Source organism: Leptinotarsa decemlineata, unplaced genomic scaffold (assembly GCF_025532065.1).
Source record: "Leptinotarsa decemlineata unplaced genomic scaffold, Ldec_3_MD MMD2_tig00001719_RagTag_RagTag, whole genome shotgun sequence".
NCBI lineage: Eukaryota > Metazoa > Arthropoda > Insecta > Coleoptera > Chrysomelidae > Leptinotarsa > Leptinotarsa decemlineata.
This window is the reverse complement of record NW_027412569.1, coordinates 785,480-800,979: the sequence shown is the minus strand read 5'-3', so window position 1 is coordinate 800,979 and position 15,500 is coordinate 785,480. Positions and strand designations below refer to the sequence as shown.

General features: G+C 35.1%; 1 protein-coding gene across 1 annotated transcript; it reads right to left on the bottom strand.

The window, feature by feature from the left end:
- Positions 1-1,074: 1,074 nt before the first annotated feature.
- Positions 1,075-15,465, bottom strand: LOC111512255 (nucleoporin 153). The gene is given in 8 exon segments (XM_074176248.1): positions 1,075-5,809; positions 8,219-8,313; positions 8,371-8,820; positions 8,823-9,533; positions 9,536-9,868; positions 10,217-10,993; positions 10,996-11,291; positions 15,387-15,465. Coding segments are annotated over 7 exon segments (2,721 nt in total). The 5' UTR covers positions 11,284-11,291; positions 15,387-15,465; the 3' UTR covers positions 1,075-5,742.
- Between the last annotated feature and the right edge of the window lie 35 nt (positions 15,466-15,500).

Below are 15,500 nucleotides of genomic sequence, written 5' to 3'. Positions count from 1 at the left end.
TTGGACATCTTCTTCGTAAAGAATGCAAATCCAAAGTGACCCTTTGCACATCATGCCAAGCACCCATTGGTTGTACCAGAAATTATGCCCTTGAATCTATGGCAGAGAATGTAAATGTTTCATGCATAAACAAAGATAAAGGATGTGTCTTTGAGGGAAAGTTACACATGCTTTCCAGACATGAAGACAATTGTTCTCACAATGCTCAGTAATATTGTTAACGTTAGGATCTACAGGTATGATCGAATAGAACTGGCCCATACTTGATGAAAATCCATATTTAAAAAACTAATCAATAGAGTTTATTCTATGATTGCTATTGATAGCTATTGTATAGCGAAACACGTGTTGCGGTTTTTGTAAAACCCTTATAGTGTAGAACATATTTGAGGGAACTTATATCCAAATTCACTTTTCCATTTAATTTTTTTTCCCAGATGGCGCCTAGTCTCCATCTTGGAAGTTTCATCTGTCAATTTGACTTCAAAATAAAGTATTCATGCATTAATTTCTTTTTCCCAAATTTCAATTTTTTGAGTTGACCCATTCAAAAAATAAAAGGGGACATTAAAGAAATGCACTGTATATGTAACTAATTACTGAAGAAAAAAAATCATTACTTAAAATATAAACTTATATGGTTTTCCTCAAGTTTTCAAAATTAAAAATATAAAGACATTTTTTCTCAATTTGCTGAAGCATAAATCCCGGTTTTTTCTAAGACGATATGTAGGAAAGGGAAGGCTCCGTACCAAATTTCAACCCGTAATATTGTCAAGGCACGTTAAAACTTAAAAAAAGCCGAAATTTTGAAAGTTCATATCTCTTTTTCATATATTTTTCAATATTTATCGACGTGCAACCGCTCATTTTTTTTGTCGTCATAGGGTCAAATTTGAAAGTATTTTATAGTTACCCCGTGTTCTACATCATTTCTGCTAGACCGAGATCGATTTTTTTTTTGGATCGAGATATTCCTTTTCGAATTTCTATTATTTCAATTTCCTTTAGTGCGCCCCTATAGATCCTCCTTTGGTAAACACCCTTGTACTCATACAAAAAAAAAGTAAAATATTCACTATCTTAATTAATTTTATTAACCAAAACAAAATTTCAACAAAACTTGGCTCCAACTAAAAAACTGTTCTTGTAAATTACCAAATACAAAGGAATACCTGCTTAAAACACATTTATCCTTAACTGAGAATTAATTTTTGAGGTATCAATATAATAGTCAATATTCAAACAGACACTAGGCCAAGTTTCAAATACTTTTGTTTGATAAAACAATATAAATAAAAAAATAAAGGCACAAATATGCTGAAAATTTCATTCAATTCAAGGATTAATAAAATCATTATTCAAGATAAAAAAAAACACTAAAATATATTAAAAACCGAAATGAAATTTTCAGCAAACAAATCCATCGACACATTATGTACAGCAAGCAGCCTAACTCCTTTTCGTAAAAAAGGCTGGTTAGTAATGAACAGCACAATAGTTCAAGAAAAAATACATGAACAAAAATATACTTTTATTTGAATCACACTATATGTACAGATTTTATTTAACCTCTTGTTTTTGATAGTCTGAAAAAAAATATAATCACAAGAACAGATTCGTCAAAAACTTGGTACAAAGCTATCGTCTACACAGCGGAAATGAGCATACTTTTGCTCATTGTCAAAAATTTAGGTACACAACTCGAAACTGGGATTGTTTTGTATAAAAACATTCATTCATTTCAATTTCAAGCGAGGTCCTTGATCAACGGACATAATATAATTTATAAGGAGTGAGTCTACTTTTTTCACTAGCACAGACAAAACAGATTTTTTCAGCCTATAGTCAGCTTTAGGGCAACACAGCTATGATTCAGTTCAATATTTTCACTGTTGAATAATTTTTATAAAGTAAAACCAGTTGGGTTCAGCTTATGTTGGTCTCTTTGGTGTCAATAACAATCAAGTCTTTCTGAAAATGTAAACAGGTTTTCAACAATTAAATATAAATTTAACAGAAAAATACAAAAATAACGGCATAGTTTGAAAAATCTACGGCCTGTCCCAGAAATGGTTCGAGTTTTTTTTTTTTTTTGTATAGTACCAACTGGCTTATCAACTTTTAGGTGAATAGCTCTGATAGTACGTTTGGCCTAGTCATAAAGACACCTCATTTGCCTTCTGATTAAAGAAGGAATTCAATAAATATTGAAATACTCTCCTTCATCATGTTCAACAGTCAAAAGAATTTTTGAATTTTAAAAAATATTGCACAAGTACAAATTACGACCACACTTGGGATGTCCCACATACTGGAATGTCAATAAACATTTTTGTGTAGAGAAGCTCTTTGCTAAAGGATGAAACATTTGTGAAACAAATTAGTTTCAAATGAAAATTTGATACTGTAGAAGTAAAGTCCTAGCTGATTTTTATATCAATTTAAAACTGTTGATTAATCTTACGTTCACCGTTACACTCCTGAAAATTAATAATAGTGAAAATAAAATAGTAGATCAAGAGAATCAACTTTTAAGGGCCAAAAATAGGTTAATCCATGGATATGGTAAAGGCGATTTTTTTTTTGTTTATAAAGGAAATATCGAATAGAACTATGAGAAATGAATACTGTAGAGTTTTTACATTCGAGAGGTGAAGTGAAGAAGAACAAACCTCATTAGACAAATGGAACAATTGTTTTCCAATAACAATGCACCTGTTCATTCCCCCATCCACTGTATTCACCACATTTAGCACCGATTTCCTGATCTCAAAAATGGTTTGAAGGTGACAGATTTGTGATAACAAGCGAGTCATAAATGCTTAAATACGAGTGTTTCAAGGAATTTGACAGTCCGCACAGTGAAATTTATACCCCTGCATTTGAAAACCGTTATGGAAAATGTAAATTTTGATGGAGATTAAACTAAAAGAAAGCTATGCCAACGCTTTTGTTTTTTCAACAAGATGAAAACGTTTCAAACCACCACTCAAATGTTATAAACAAAATTGAAATGATGGTAATAATGAGATTCATTGAACTCAGATTCAATTCTAATCCAGACCAGAGCCTCTCATGTTTTCTTTATATTAACCAGCCACAAAGATGATTCTATTTTTATGAAACTGTCGACATTATTGGTTTCATAAAATATATTTAAGAATGTAAATTTTCCTTCTAAATGATACCTTTTTGGACATGACATAATCTTACGACTTACAATGGAAGTGAAAAGGCATAGGGCAAAATGCTGAATTTGACTATGACTTGGGTGAGGAAAGGAAAGTTGTAGGTTATGGCTAACCGAAAAAGTATATTTGAATAGGGTATATTCAGTTGAAAAATAACGAAAGCCTAAATAATACTCGTTTTTACAGTACACTGATTCATGAGCCAAATTAGGTTTTCCCAACTAATGTAACAAATCAACTTACAGCTAGCTATAGGTACAGTAGAAACACAGGATAAATATAATTTTGAAATATTTAGAGACAGCTGAGTATATGTGAATTTTGCGACGTACTCAGTTCCAAATTCCAGAGTTGCCACATCTACCTCATTTTAGCAAAGTTGATATTTTGACAAAAATAAACATGCAGGTAAGAATTCATGCATACTACCTACTTCCAACATCCTTATGTCTAATCACTGCTATTAATAAAAGACATTGTCTTTAAGAAGTAATAAAAACACATTTTTTTGATGATTCCCCTGGATACAATTTATTATGAACTTTCCCATCAAAAACAAATGATATTGTCACATTCAGGAACAATAATCTTTATCAATAGTAAAGATCCGACTTCAGAACCTTGTTCCAGGGTATTTTTTCAGTGTAAGGAGTCAAAAAGAGATTCCCTGATATCTGCAAAATGTGTCTTGATTTTAAGTTAGCCAGTATGGATATATTTTCAACTACATATCACTCTAGTTATTGTCAAAATATTAATTTCGCTCGAATGACGAGGGTCTGGCAGCTTAGACTAAAAGATCCTTTTCTACTTCAATATCAAATTTCAATCACACCAAATAATATCATGAAGCCAAAAGCATATTTTCAAAATCTGAGAGAGCTTCATAGCTGTAGGAAAATCTCATTAAAATCATACCTTAAAAGGGCATTCATATGTGGTGCACTAAAACAACATCATAACGTTTTGTCTGTGATATATAAATAACCATTTACTAAACTTATAATATACAGGCTGACCCAAATTGACTGTTCATCTCTGGTAACTCTTATTTGGGAAAATAAATCATTGAAATCAGTACACTAGTTAATATTTTCTACGTCGTTAATACACAAAAAAAAAAACTACGAGTAACATCTCTTTCAGAGATATTCTAAAAGGAAGTTCAATATAAGGTCTTTTTTTGGTAGAATATGATACAGCAATTATAAACATTCACGACATTTTAATTTAAGTGAAATCGGAGTTCGTTATAAAAGACTAAATTAAATATGGATATATATGCACAGTATTATTCAAGTCGACATTCAACACACTACATCACTAGATTTTTGGACCTGTTTTTAAACTACTAAGATACTTTTCAGTATGGTTCTGCCATTGACAGTTTGGAATTTTTCTGTTACTCTCTGTTTTTCACATCGTCACAGTATAGCTTCTTATTGCATTGTTCAAGTATAAATTAATAGGAACACATGGTCATATTCCATGGCATTCTTGATCTCCTAATCTCAAGCATCTAGACTTTTTTTTGCAAATTTATTATGAGCACCATAAAAAAGAGAATAACAGAACAGTGGCAAACTTTCAATAGCAGAATCATGCTGAAAAATATTCCAGTAGAATAATATGGCGTCTTTGAACACCTACTACGAAGACATCAAAAATTATGTTTGTCACTGATTCAAATAATACATTCATCCTACACTAAAACCTTAATGACTCATTTTTGAATTACAAAAAACGTAATTTACTCTTATAATTGGAATATCACATTCTACAAAAAAAAAATTAAAGACAGGGTTTTTTTATTCACAAGAGATAATTTACTCAGAATGTCGTTACTCAGTTGTTTGTGTTATCACACATTGTTGAGTGTTGCGATACTATTCTGTCAAATGAAACGATTTCCTATCTTCCATAATAATAGTAACAAGTGTAGAACACAAAATTTAGGTCAGCCTGTATACGTAGGTAGGGGGCCTGACCCATAAGAATATCACAGAAAAGTGCCAGTAACGGCGGGCATATCAATATTATATGCTAGTATTCATTACATTCATCAAAAAGTTTCCATCACACATAATCATATAAGGAATATCCATCAAACACCATTGTTCAATTCTACATTCTATGGATCAGACCATTCAAATGCTTACACTAAGGTTTACACTGTAGATATTATGTGGAGCACGTCATTAGAGCCAGTCCACGTAGACGCATCTGTGAATATTATTACTTTGTCTGAGGCTGTTCAGAAGTCATATAAATTTCTATAATTCAACAACGTTATATTACAATATTCAAAAGGTTGACAGCTCGACTCGCAAAATCTTCACAGATGGCCTATGATACTAAAATACCTAGCTAACATTTATAGGTCTGAAAACGAATCCTGCCCTGTTGTCTTTTAAATAGGTTTCGCGTTAAAATAAATTTACCATATTTCATGATAGTTGAATGGATTAGGCAAACACTCACTTCCCACACACATTACGCCAATCAATACTATGAGTTCCTTTGTATATTTACATCTTCATCATTCGAACTATCGTTGCGTTCTGCGAATGGCTCTCTTTATCTTCCGAGGCGCCCCATCGGTTGTAGGTGCAGCTCTGTATAAAATACAAACACATTTCAATTCACTGAAGAGTTACGAAATAAGATGATTCTGAGTAAATATTTGTGAAATAGGCTTTTACTAGCATACAAGGGTTGCCTTTTATGTATCGGGATTTGGCAACCCTAGTGTTGCAATCTGGCAACTGACAGCTCTATCGTAAAATTAAGCACGTTTGAGCTTATACGTACTCAGAACGTTTTGACATGCGCGCTATTTGTGTTGTTTACAGTAACTTAATAGATTCATCTCGGCCCAAAAATGGAATTAAATCGTGAAAATTTCGTGCGATTATTTTTTACAACTTTCGACGTGAATTAACTCAGCAACAGTGCATCAATGAACTTAATTCAGTTTTTGGCGATGAAGCTCTATCAAGGACCAGTGTTTATCGATGGTATGGTTAATTTATTCGTGGTCGTAGTTCACTCCAAGACGAATTTCGTGAAGGTCGTCCAAAATCATTTGTTGTTACGAAATCCATTGATGCTGTGCGCAAACTGATATTGCAAGATTGTCATGTGACCTATCGTGACATTGAGACAACCTTAGGCATTAGTGGGACCAGCATGCATTCGATATTGCATAAATATTTGACTGTCAAAAAAATTTGTTCGCGTTGGATCCCACACAATTTGTCAATCGCTCAAAAAAAGGCCCGAATCGATGGAAATGCTCAAAAAATACGATCGCGATGCTTCGAAACACGTCTATGACATCGTGATAGGTGATGAATCGTGGATGAGTGTTTCAAGCTGAGCCAAATCCAACAAAGGTTGTTCGTGCACAAAGCACTTCCAAGCAAATGGTCGCCTATTTTTTCCAAAAAAACTAGACATGTCGCAACCGTGCCACTAGAACAACGCTGAACAGTCAATTCTGAGTGGTACACAACCATTTGTTTGCCAGTTGTCTTCCAAGAAAACAGGAAAACCAACCGCCAACGGATCACTCTTTACCACGACAATGCGACCTCTCACACATCGGCTCAAACTTCATTTTTGAGCACCCAAAACATCGACTTGATGAGTCATCCGCCGTATAGTCCTGACTTGGCACCGAGTGACGTCTTTTTTTTTCCGCACGTAAAAAACAAACTGAGAGGACAACGTTTTTCGACACCTGAAGAAGCGGTTGCTGCATTCAGAATGCATGTTTTGGAGATACCTCAATCAGAGTGGCAAAAGTGCTTCGACAATTGGTTCAAACGCATGCAAAAGTATGTAGATCTTCATGGGGAATATTTTGAAAAACAATAAAGTGATTTTCGATGATTAATATTTGTTTTTGTTCTCTAATCCCGAAATATAAAAGGCAACCCTCGTAGACGGAAGGCTATACTACTGTATTTTTGTAGTTGATAGTATTCATCAGTAATTCTAGATTTTCATTTAGAAGGGAGTTTCTCCTACAAGAAGCGTTGGAAATGGTTCAAGCTGATGAAAACATTGAGATTAAAAATATTTATGTGGACACTCCTGAGATCAGCGTCCAAACTGGATACTTTTATTCTCTACAGGTGTACACCGAATAACAGAAAGAAATGAAGGATGATAAAAAAAATTTGGAAATAAAATCTGGAAAAATTCATCTCTCCCAAGGTCCTGGTAAATGCCTGCCGAGAACAACTACTTTCCCGGCTAATACCACGCCGGATATTGAATTATATCCGAGACATTTATGCCAGATACCTTACAGAGGTTAATCTCACAGATGTTTCTTGTTTTAGCGAAAAGAGTAAACAGTATATAAGACCATTAATATTTTGAAATCAAATCTCAAAATATTCATCTCTCTTAACTTCCTACACCGTAGATTCTTGCCCTGGGGTCAATTTGTCAAATAGGAAGCAATTATATCATTGCATACTCCTTTGATACCATAGTTTTGTATGGTATCAGGACCTTTGAAAGGTCAAAATATAAGCCCACCGTAGTAAACTTCTTATCGATATTTTCAGTGGCATTATAGATTTCTAGTTCTGTTGAAAATCCTTTCCTGTAGCCATACTGATTCGGATCTGGAAAGACGGTTCTACAAAGCATTTTATCAATCACATATGACAACAGGCTTACATATGAACCAACAGACTAAGGTATAATCGGTAGTATGCAATCAATTCCACACGCTGTTGGTTGTAAATCTTGAAATATTAAAAACTTTTATTTTCACTTACTGGTTGTAGAAAGATAGTTGCGTACACATCAGCCACTCTTTCATGAATGGATGAATTTTGGAAGCAAGCTATTTTAAAATGTTTGCTAAATAGATTTGCAATAGTATTCGGATGGCAAATGTCTATACCATCAGTTTCCAATGTTATGGGGTCCGAGTTTTTTATATTTTTATTTGTTGGTTCACATTTTTAACTTAATTATTTGAAAAAATTTTTGTCAATACTTACGTAAAAGCAGTCACCGAGCCGTCAGAGAAATTGAAGGATGGTTTAGTGGAACCAAAACCCGCTGCTGCCTCCGAGAAATTGAAACCACCTGTTGGCTGAAAAATTACAAAAAAAAAATGATGTGATATTTCAAGAACCAATTATAAACATACCGCTGGAGCAGCTGCAGCAAAATTGAAACTGGATGAGGCCGCAGGTGGCAAGGTGGTACTGTTCATTGTAGATCCAAAACTGAAACCCGCCTTTTGACTACCGTTAGCCTGAGAAGTCGAACCGAAACTGAAACTAACACTGTTTGTGGTGGCAGGCTCACTGAAGATGTTTCCAGATGGAGCATTGAAGGTAGAAGTTTCTGTAGTTCCAACAGTGAAATTAAACCCAGTTGGCTTTGCAGCTCCAAAAGCAAACCCTGAAGATTGTTCAGGCTGGGTAGACTTTTGTGGACCGAAACTGAACATCGGCATCTTGTTGGCAGGTTCACCAGTAGCAGATGTACTTCCAAAAGAAAACGGTTTGGTTTCCGCAGTGTTTTTTGGAGGAGCATCAACACTAGCCTTGTTTCCATTTCCAAACGAAGAATTCAAGAATCCGAACCCATTATTCACTGCTGGTGTTTTTGTTGATCCAAATAACGACGAAGCAGCATCGGTGGTTTTGTTAGCGGTAAAAGTGAAAGCAGGCACGGTGGTCGATGGTTTGCTGGTTTCCGTTGACACGACAGTAGTGTTATTAGTGCTTTGTGCCGCTTGTGTGATTGCAGGTTTGGCACCGAAGCTGAACAGCTTTGGAGGGGGGCATTTTTAGTCACCTCTTTAGCTGTAGCGTCCACTTTATCTAGAGAATTAGTTGGTGCCACACCAAAACTAAATATTGGTTTAGCCGGAATACTACTATTCAGATCTGCAGTAGTGGTTGGTTTAACTGTGCTATCTTCTTCCTTTTTAGTAATAGTTTTTTGAGAAATTGGGGAAGGTATATTTTCACTCAATTTCACATCAACCGAAGTAACTGTCTCTTTACTAGGTTTATTCTCAGATGCAACTTTTGGATCGACTGCTGGTACAATTGCTTGTACTACCTCAGTTGCTGGTTTGACAGCTTCGCTGGTGCCCATTTCTTTTTTAGACTCAGCTGGAATACCGAAAGAAAACTTAGCTGCAGGCGCAGTTGGTTTAGCATTTTCTCCGAAGACTGTTGATGGATCCACTGCAGGTTTGGGCAGAGTTACAGCAGGATCAGCCGGAATCCCGAAAGTGAAAGTATTTGCTTGAACTTTATCAAAGCCAAAGTTAAATTTCAGCACAGGCTTACTGGAGGGTCCTTCTCAGTTGAATTTTCAGAAGAGCTTCCTGGCTTGGTTGCCTCGCAGCACTGACACTTGATATCTGAAGATTTGTTCCTCACCATGCAAACTTTGCATTCCCATTCGTTCTCTTTGACTTTAAACAACGAGCTCAAGTTATCAGAAGTTTTATTTTCTTTTTTTGCTGTTTCGCACGCGGCACATTTCAGCAAATCATCGTTGTTCTTCACCAGGCAAGTGGGGCAGTTCCAAGTACCCGGGGAGCTTCGAATTGTTTTCCAAAGGAGAATTTTGGAATAGCAGGTGTAACTTTTGTATTTGGTTCTTTGCAAGCGACACAATTTGTTCTATCTTTTTCGTTTCGGACCATGCAAACTGTACATTCCCACATCGAGCTTGGCACGCTGAATTTGTTGCCAAATGATGAAGGCAGAGTCTTCACATTTTCTATAACTGGTTTGGGGGATGGTTTGGGTGCAGTACAAGCGACACATTGCGCATCAAGCTCTTTATTACGTATCATGCATATGCTACACTCCCATTCCTTGGCAGACATTTTGAACTGCTTATCAAAACTGTTCGGACCGTTATTCTTTTCTGGTGCCTTTGACAAAGGTACGTCTATGGTTTTGTTCGGAGACTCAGAGGATTGATTACCATTCGAGACAGACGTGTTTTCAACTACTTTTTCTTCAGTTTTTATCTTTATTCAGTGATTTAGGCAACTCTATTTTTGCAATTTTGCACAGAGGTTCACTGAATTTGAAATTATTTATGGCGACAATAGACTTGTAGTTTTCTGATATTACCAAAGGGTCAGAAAATTTGAAGCTTCTTTTATTTGTAATGTTTGTAGTGGATTCGTCAGATTTCTTAGTAGTCACGTCAGTCTTTACTGTTTCGACCACTGGTTGAGAATTAAAAGGCATAGAAATTGAAGGGGTGGGGATAAAAGAGAACCCGTTCGTAGTTTTTGTTGCAGATTTCTTTTTGCTTGATTCTGGCGCCACAGCAACGTTAAATTTAGGTAACGACGTAACTGGAAGACTCGGAGTGATGGTTTTCACTTGACTTTCACTGGTGGCCTTATTAGTTTCTAGGTTTTGATCTTTAGATGAATCTTTACTGAGTGTTTCAGACGTATCCTTTTCAGTAGTGCTTGTACTTTGACCACTTGTATTATTCAGATTGGACTTTGAAGAAATAGCAATCTGTCTTACAACCTCTGTACTTTGCTGTAGTTTCATTTTTTGTTTCATTTTCAAGAGATCAGAAACTGTCGGCACTTGCAGTTCCTTGTTCGAAGGAACATCCTTTCCTCGAACCATGTAAGGTCTGGCACCCACGTGCTGGCTGAGGTAACCATCTGGACGAAACCTTTTCGATGTGGTAGGAATTTTTTTGGCATCATTCACAGGAGAACTATACTGCTCCAAAGTATCTAGTATCTTTCTTGCTGTTTTCCGAGAACTAAGTTACCGTTCTCATTAGTTTTGTTGACGGGTTTGATCTGTACAGACTTTTTCAGAGACGTTCTAAGATCCCTTGCACTTCTACCTAATCTACGGCCATAAGCGGACGCTCCACCATATATCGTTCGTCCGTTATAAAAGGGAGAGTTGATGATTTTTTCGGTTGTAATAGTGTTGTCGATGAAATTAGGCGACCCGAAAGTTGATGCATTGAAAGATGGTCTCCTCGAAGTCATTGATGTATTAATGTTAGGACTCAAAGTTCTGTCAGTGAACAATGACCGATTCATAGAGGTATCTGAAAAGAATTAATAAACTCATTAAATTACAATTTTTTCGAGTCTTAGGTGAATACAATATGCCAGATATAAATTTCAAATAGATATTTTTTTCTCTGAAAAAAATTAAATTCATTCATTTTATAAATATGTTGAAGAAACTGAAACTTCACAATATTCTTTGTCCGCATTGACTACATTCATGTAGTTACTTGAAAAACAAATGTATTGTTTATAAACATAAAAATTAAACCATGGATAGCCGTGGGGTTAACTACAGGCATCAAAAATTCTTCATGAAATCTTGGTTCTTTGTCCACGATTAGAAAGTACACCAATGAATGTTTTTCCCCAACTATTTCAAGTGATACAATTTATATCAACAAATTACTGAACCAACTAGCTCAATACATTGACAAGAATTCATTACTTATATGTCGCAAGAACCAGTATCATTACAATTAATTCACTATGCTTTAAAAGTTTGCGTAAATACCACAAATTACTTAAGAGCACTTCACTTTTAACAATGTTATATCCAAACTTTTAAATTTCAAGTCACAATAATGAGTGATGTGATGTTTTTCTGAATTTAAGTTCATTTTGAAATTGTTATCAAATGGCAATGGTAAAATTAATTTCAAAATTGTTACTGAATAAAAGCAATTGTACAATTTTCATCAGTGTTCTATTTTAGTTCATTGCTGTAAATTATAACAGAGGTATATTATGGTAGTTTGGTACTTATATGAATAATGATTTATCTAAATATCACTTAAGAAAAACTATCAGAACATCTGGAGAGATTTTTCACAAGAACCGTAGTGAACAATAAAATCAGTCAAAGGAAAGTTGGTGTGTTAATAGTGACCTTTGTTCATTAGTCATCATTGTTCTAATACAGGGGTCTCCAAACTACGGCCCGCGGGCCAAATCCGGCCCGCGACAGCCAATGTTTTACTGTCATCAATCTGGCCCGTGACAGCCAATGATTAACTAATTGTTGTTACTATTGCTGTGATAAGTTGAAGAAGAAAACACAGAATGATAATTACTCGGTTTTATTTACTTGCAAGGTAAAACTTAAAGACAGAAATGATGACAAAGAAAACTTAACTTAAGTATCTAAGTTTAAGCATATTATTAACTAACAAATAATTGAAATGAATCACAGTAAAACAAAACAACTAATGAGATTTATGTAATTGTGATTTTCCACCGACAATACTTTGTAGTTGTGGATCAATTTTACTTGTACCAATTATCAAAAGAGATTTAAGATGCTCATCGGTTAATTGACATCTGTAAACATTCTTTGTGTACTTCATCTTGGAAAACGTTTTCTCACACAAGTAAGTAGTACCAAAAACAGAAAACAACCCACAAGCAAATTTATGTGAATTATCAAATCGTTCCAGTGGAAGACTCTTATAAAATTCCAACAAAGATGAATTTTGATATTTGTTCTTAACGACTGCACCGTAAATCAATAATTTCCATTTGGACTTCCGGAGCCAGGGTTTCAATGTCAGAATCAAAAGGATTTTGAAAAAGCTTAATTTCATTCGCAATGACATCAAAATCTGAAAAACGAGTATCAAAATTTATCTTCAAAGCACTCAAGGTTTTGATTGCAAAATTGACGGGAAATTCAGTCTCTGTAGTGTGGCTGAATATTTCACATGTTTCAAAATGTGTGAAACATTTTTTACGTATTTGCGATTGAAATAGTATTATTTTCTGCCTGAAGGATTTGATATTGGTGTATAAATCAGGGAGAAGATGATTTTCTCCTTGCAATCTCAAATTCAGTTCGTTCATATGATTTGTCAAATCGACATAGAAGGCGAACTTCCACATCCATTCAATTTTTTCTAAATCGGCAAAAGGGCGCTGCTTCTCATTTAAAAAAAAATCGATCTCTGCTCGAAGTTCAAAAAAGCGCCTAAGGACTTTTCCGCAACTAAGCCAGAGTAAGGCAGTATGGTATGGTAAATCATTTTCTCCAATCTGTTGAATGAACTCGCGGAATTGTCGGTGATTCAGGCCAGTGGATCTGATGAAGTTAACAACTGATATGACTGGTTTTAGAACTTCAGACATATCCAAACATTTTCCACACAAGGACTGTTGATGAACGATACAATGTAAGACTAATGGTTTTGAACCACCATCATTTTCTACAGCCTTTGACACAAGTGCAACCACTCCTTTTATTTTTACCATACATATTTTTGCCTCCATCAGTTATTATAGATTTCAAATTTCTCCATCGAAGGTTCTTTTTATTAATGACATATTCAACTCCCTTAAAAATATCTGCCCAAGTTGTCGTTCCGTGAATACTATCAATATCAAGAAGTTCTTCATACACTTCATAGCTTTCATCTACTCCGCGAATAAAAATCAACACCTGAGCAGTATCTGACACATCCGTTGACTCATCCAATGCTGAGGAAAACCACTCATGATGTCCATTTTTGTCAGCCAGTTGAGATGATATATTTTCTGCGATGTCTTGCACCCTCCGAGCAACGGTGTTTGCTGACAAACTGACACTTTTAAATAAATTTACCTTTTTGGGCATATTTCTTTGACTACTGCAATCAAGCATTCTTTTATCATTTCTCCATCGGTGAATGGTTTGCCACGTTTTCCGATTTCAAGAGCCACACGAAAGCTGGCGCAAGTTGCAGACTCTTGTTCAGTATTCGCTTTGGTAAACAAAGATTGCTGCGATTTGAGTCCGCGTTTCAAAGCTTCAAATTTTTCCTTCCGCAAACTTCCTGTATACTTGGAGTAACTTTGACGATGTTTCGATTCATAGTGTCGTTTAATGTTATAGTCTTTGAGAACAGCTATGGTTTCATTACAAATTAAACATAGCGCCTTATTACTGGACTCAATCACAAAATAATGAAAGTTCCATTTTTCTTAGAACGTTCTGCATTCACTGCCGATTTTTCGCTCCTTTTCCATACTAACAAATCACACATAAAAACAATAAGTCAAATCAAAATACTTTTATTGACGCGTGTCACTTTATTTCACAATAGACAGTTTCGCTTCCTTTGCCTTTCTTACGTAGACTAACTCGTAGTTGCGCCGCTAGCCTTTTATATGCAATTATTACTGCCATCTCGAGGTGATCGGAATACACTAGCTAATTCCAAATATTTAATTACGCCTAATGCCACCTAGCGGTAGCTGAAAAAGATAGTACATAGTACCACTACTCGCCACTAGATGTCGTTAAGTGTCACAATACACAATAATAATTGAAATGCAAAAAAAGCGTAAGTTTGCTTAGGTCACGCACTTTGCGACTATCGTAGTCTAGAAACATAGTTAAGGGCAGAAATTGGCCCTTGGAACAAACTGAAAAAATCATTATGGCCCGAAGGCTTCAAAGTTTGGAGACCCTTGTTCTAATACAACGAAATTGATGAAGAACATTATAAAGTACCGAAGAACTATTTCATGATACAGACATCAATGAGCTCATTTAGATCAGTTATATAAACAATAAAAAACCTCCACCTGGAGCACAGACTCATTTATTGAATTAATTTTTCCAAAAAGGTATATTTCAGTAGTATTTAAAACAGTTGATAGTGATTCTTGTGCAACTATCTTATTTTTGTCCATAATCTTACTGATACTTAAAATATTCAGTTTAATTCAATTTAATGAAAAAAATTAAAAAGAAGAAGGTACTATACTCTTACATTAAATTTGAATTTTCAACTTTCGTACACTCTGTACACAATTTTTGCATGGATAATGGTGTTTTTAGCAAGAAAAACGTTAATAATGACTTTTCTAATAAAAGTGAAACTGGAACTTCTGGCATAGAATAAATCCAAAAACAGGCATTTTCTCTGATTACCAGAAATACAATATGCGTTTTGCTGGGTGTTTCACCAACCAACTTGGCGTATTCAAGAGATTGGGAAAAGAGCTTGTTTTTGGAATGACTTATCTATGAAAAAAAAAATGGCCAGCTTCTCCTCCCATCTTAGGGTTGTAATGTATTTTTGTTTGTTTTAAAACTGCATTAGTACTCATTGTAATCAGTTGAGTAGGATGCTAACTTAAAGTGAATTTAGACTCACTTGGGCTTTGGAATAGAGACCTGGTATTGTTAGGTTTGTTCTGCAATGGTGAAGTTTGTTTGGAACTGTCTTGACTTTGGCAGACTGTTCTTTGCTACCGATTCTAACTACTGA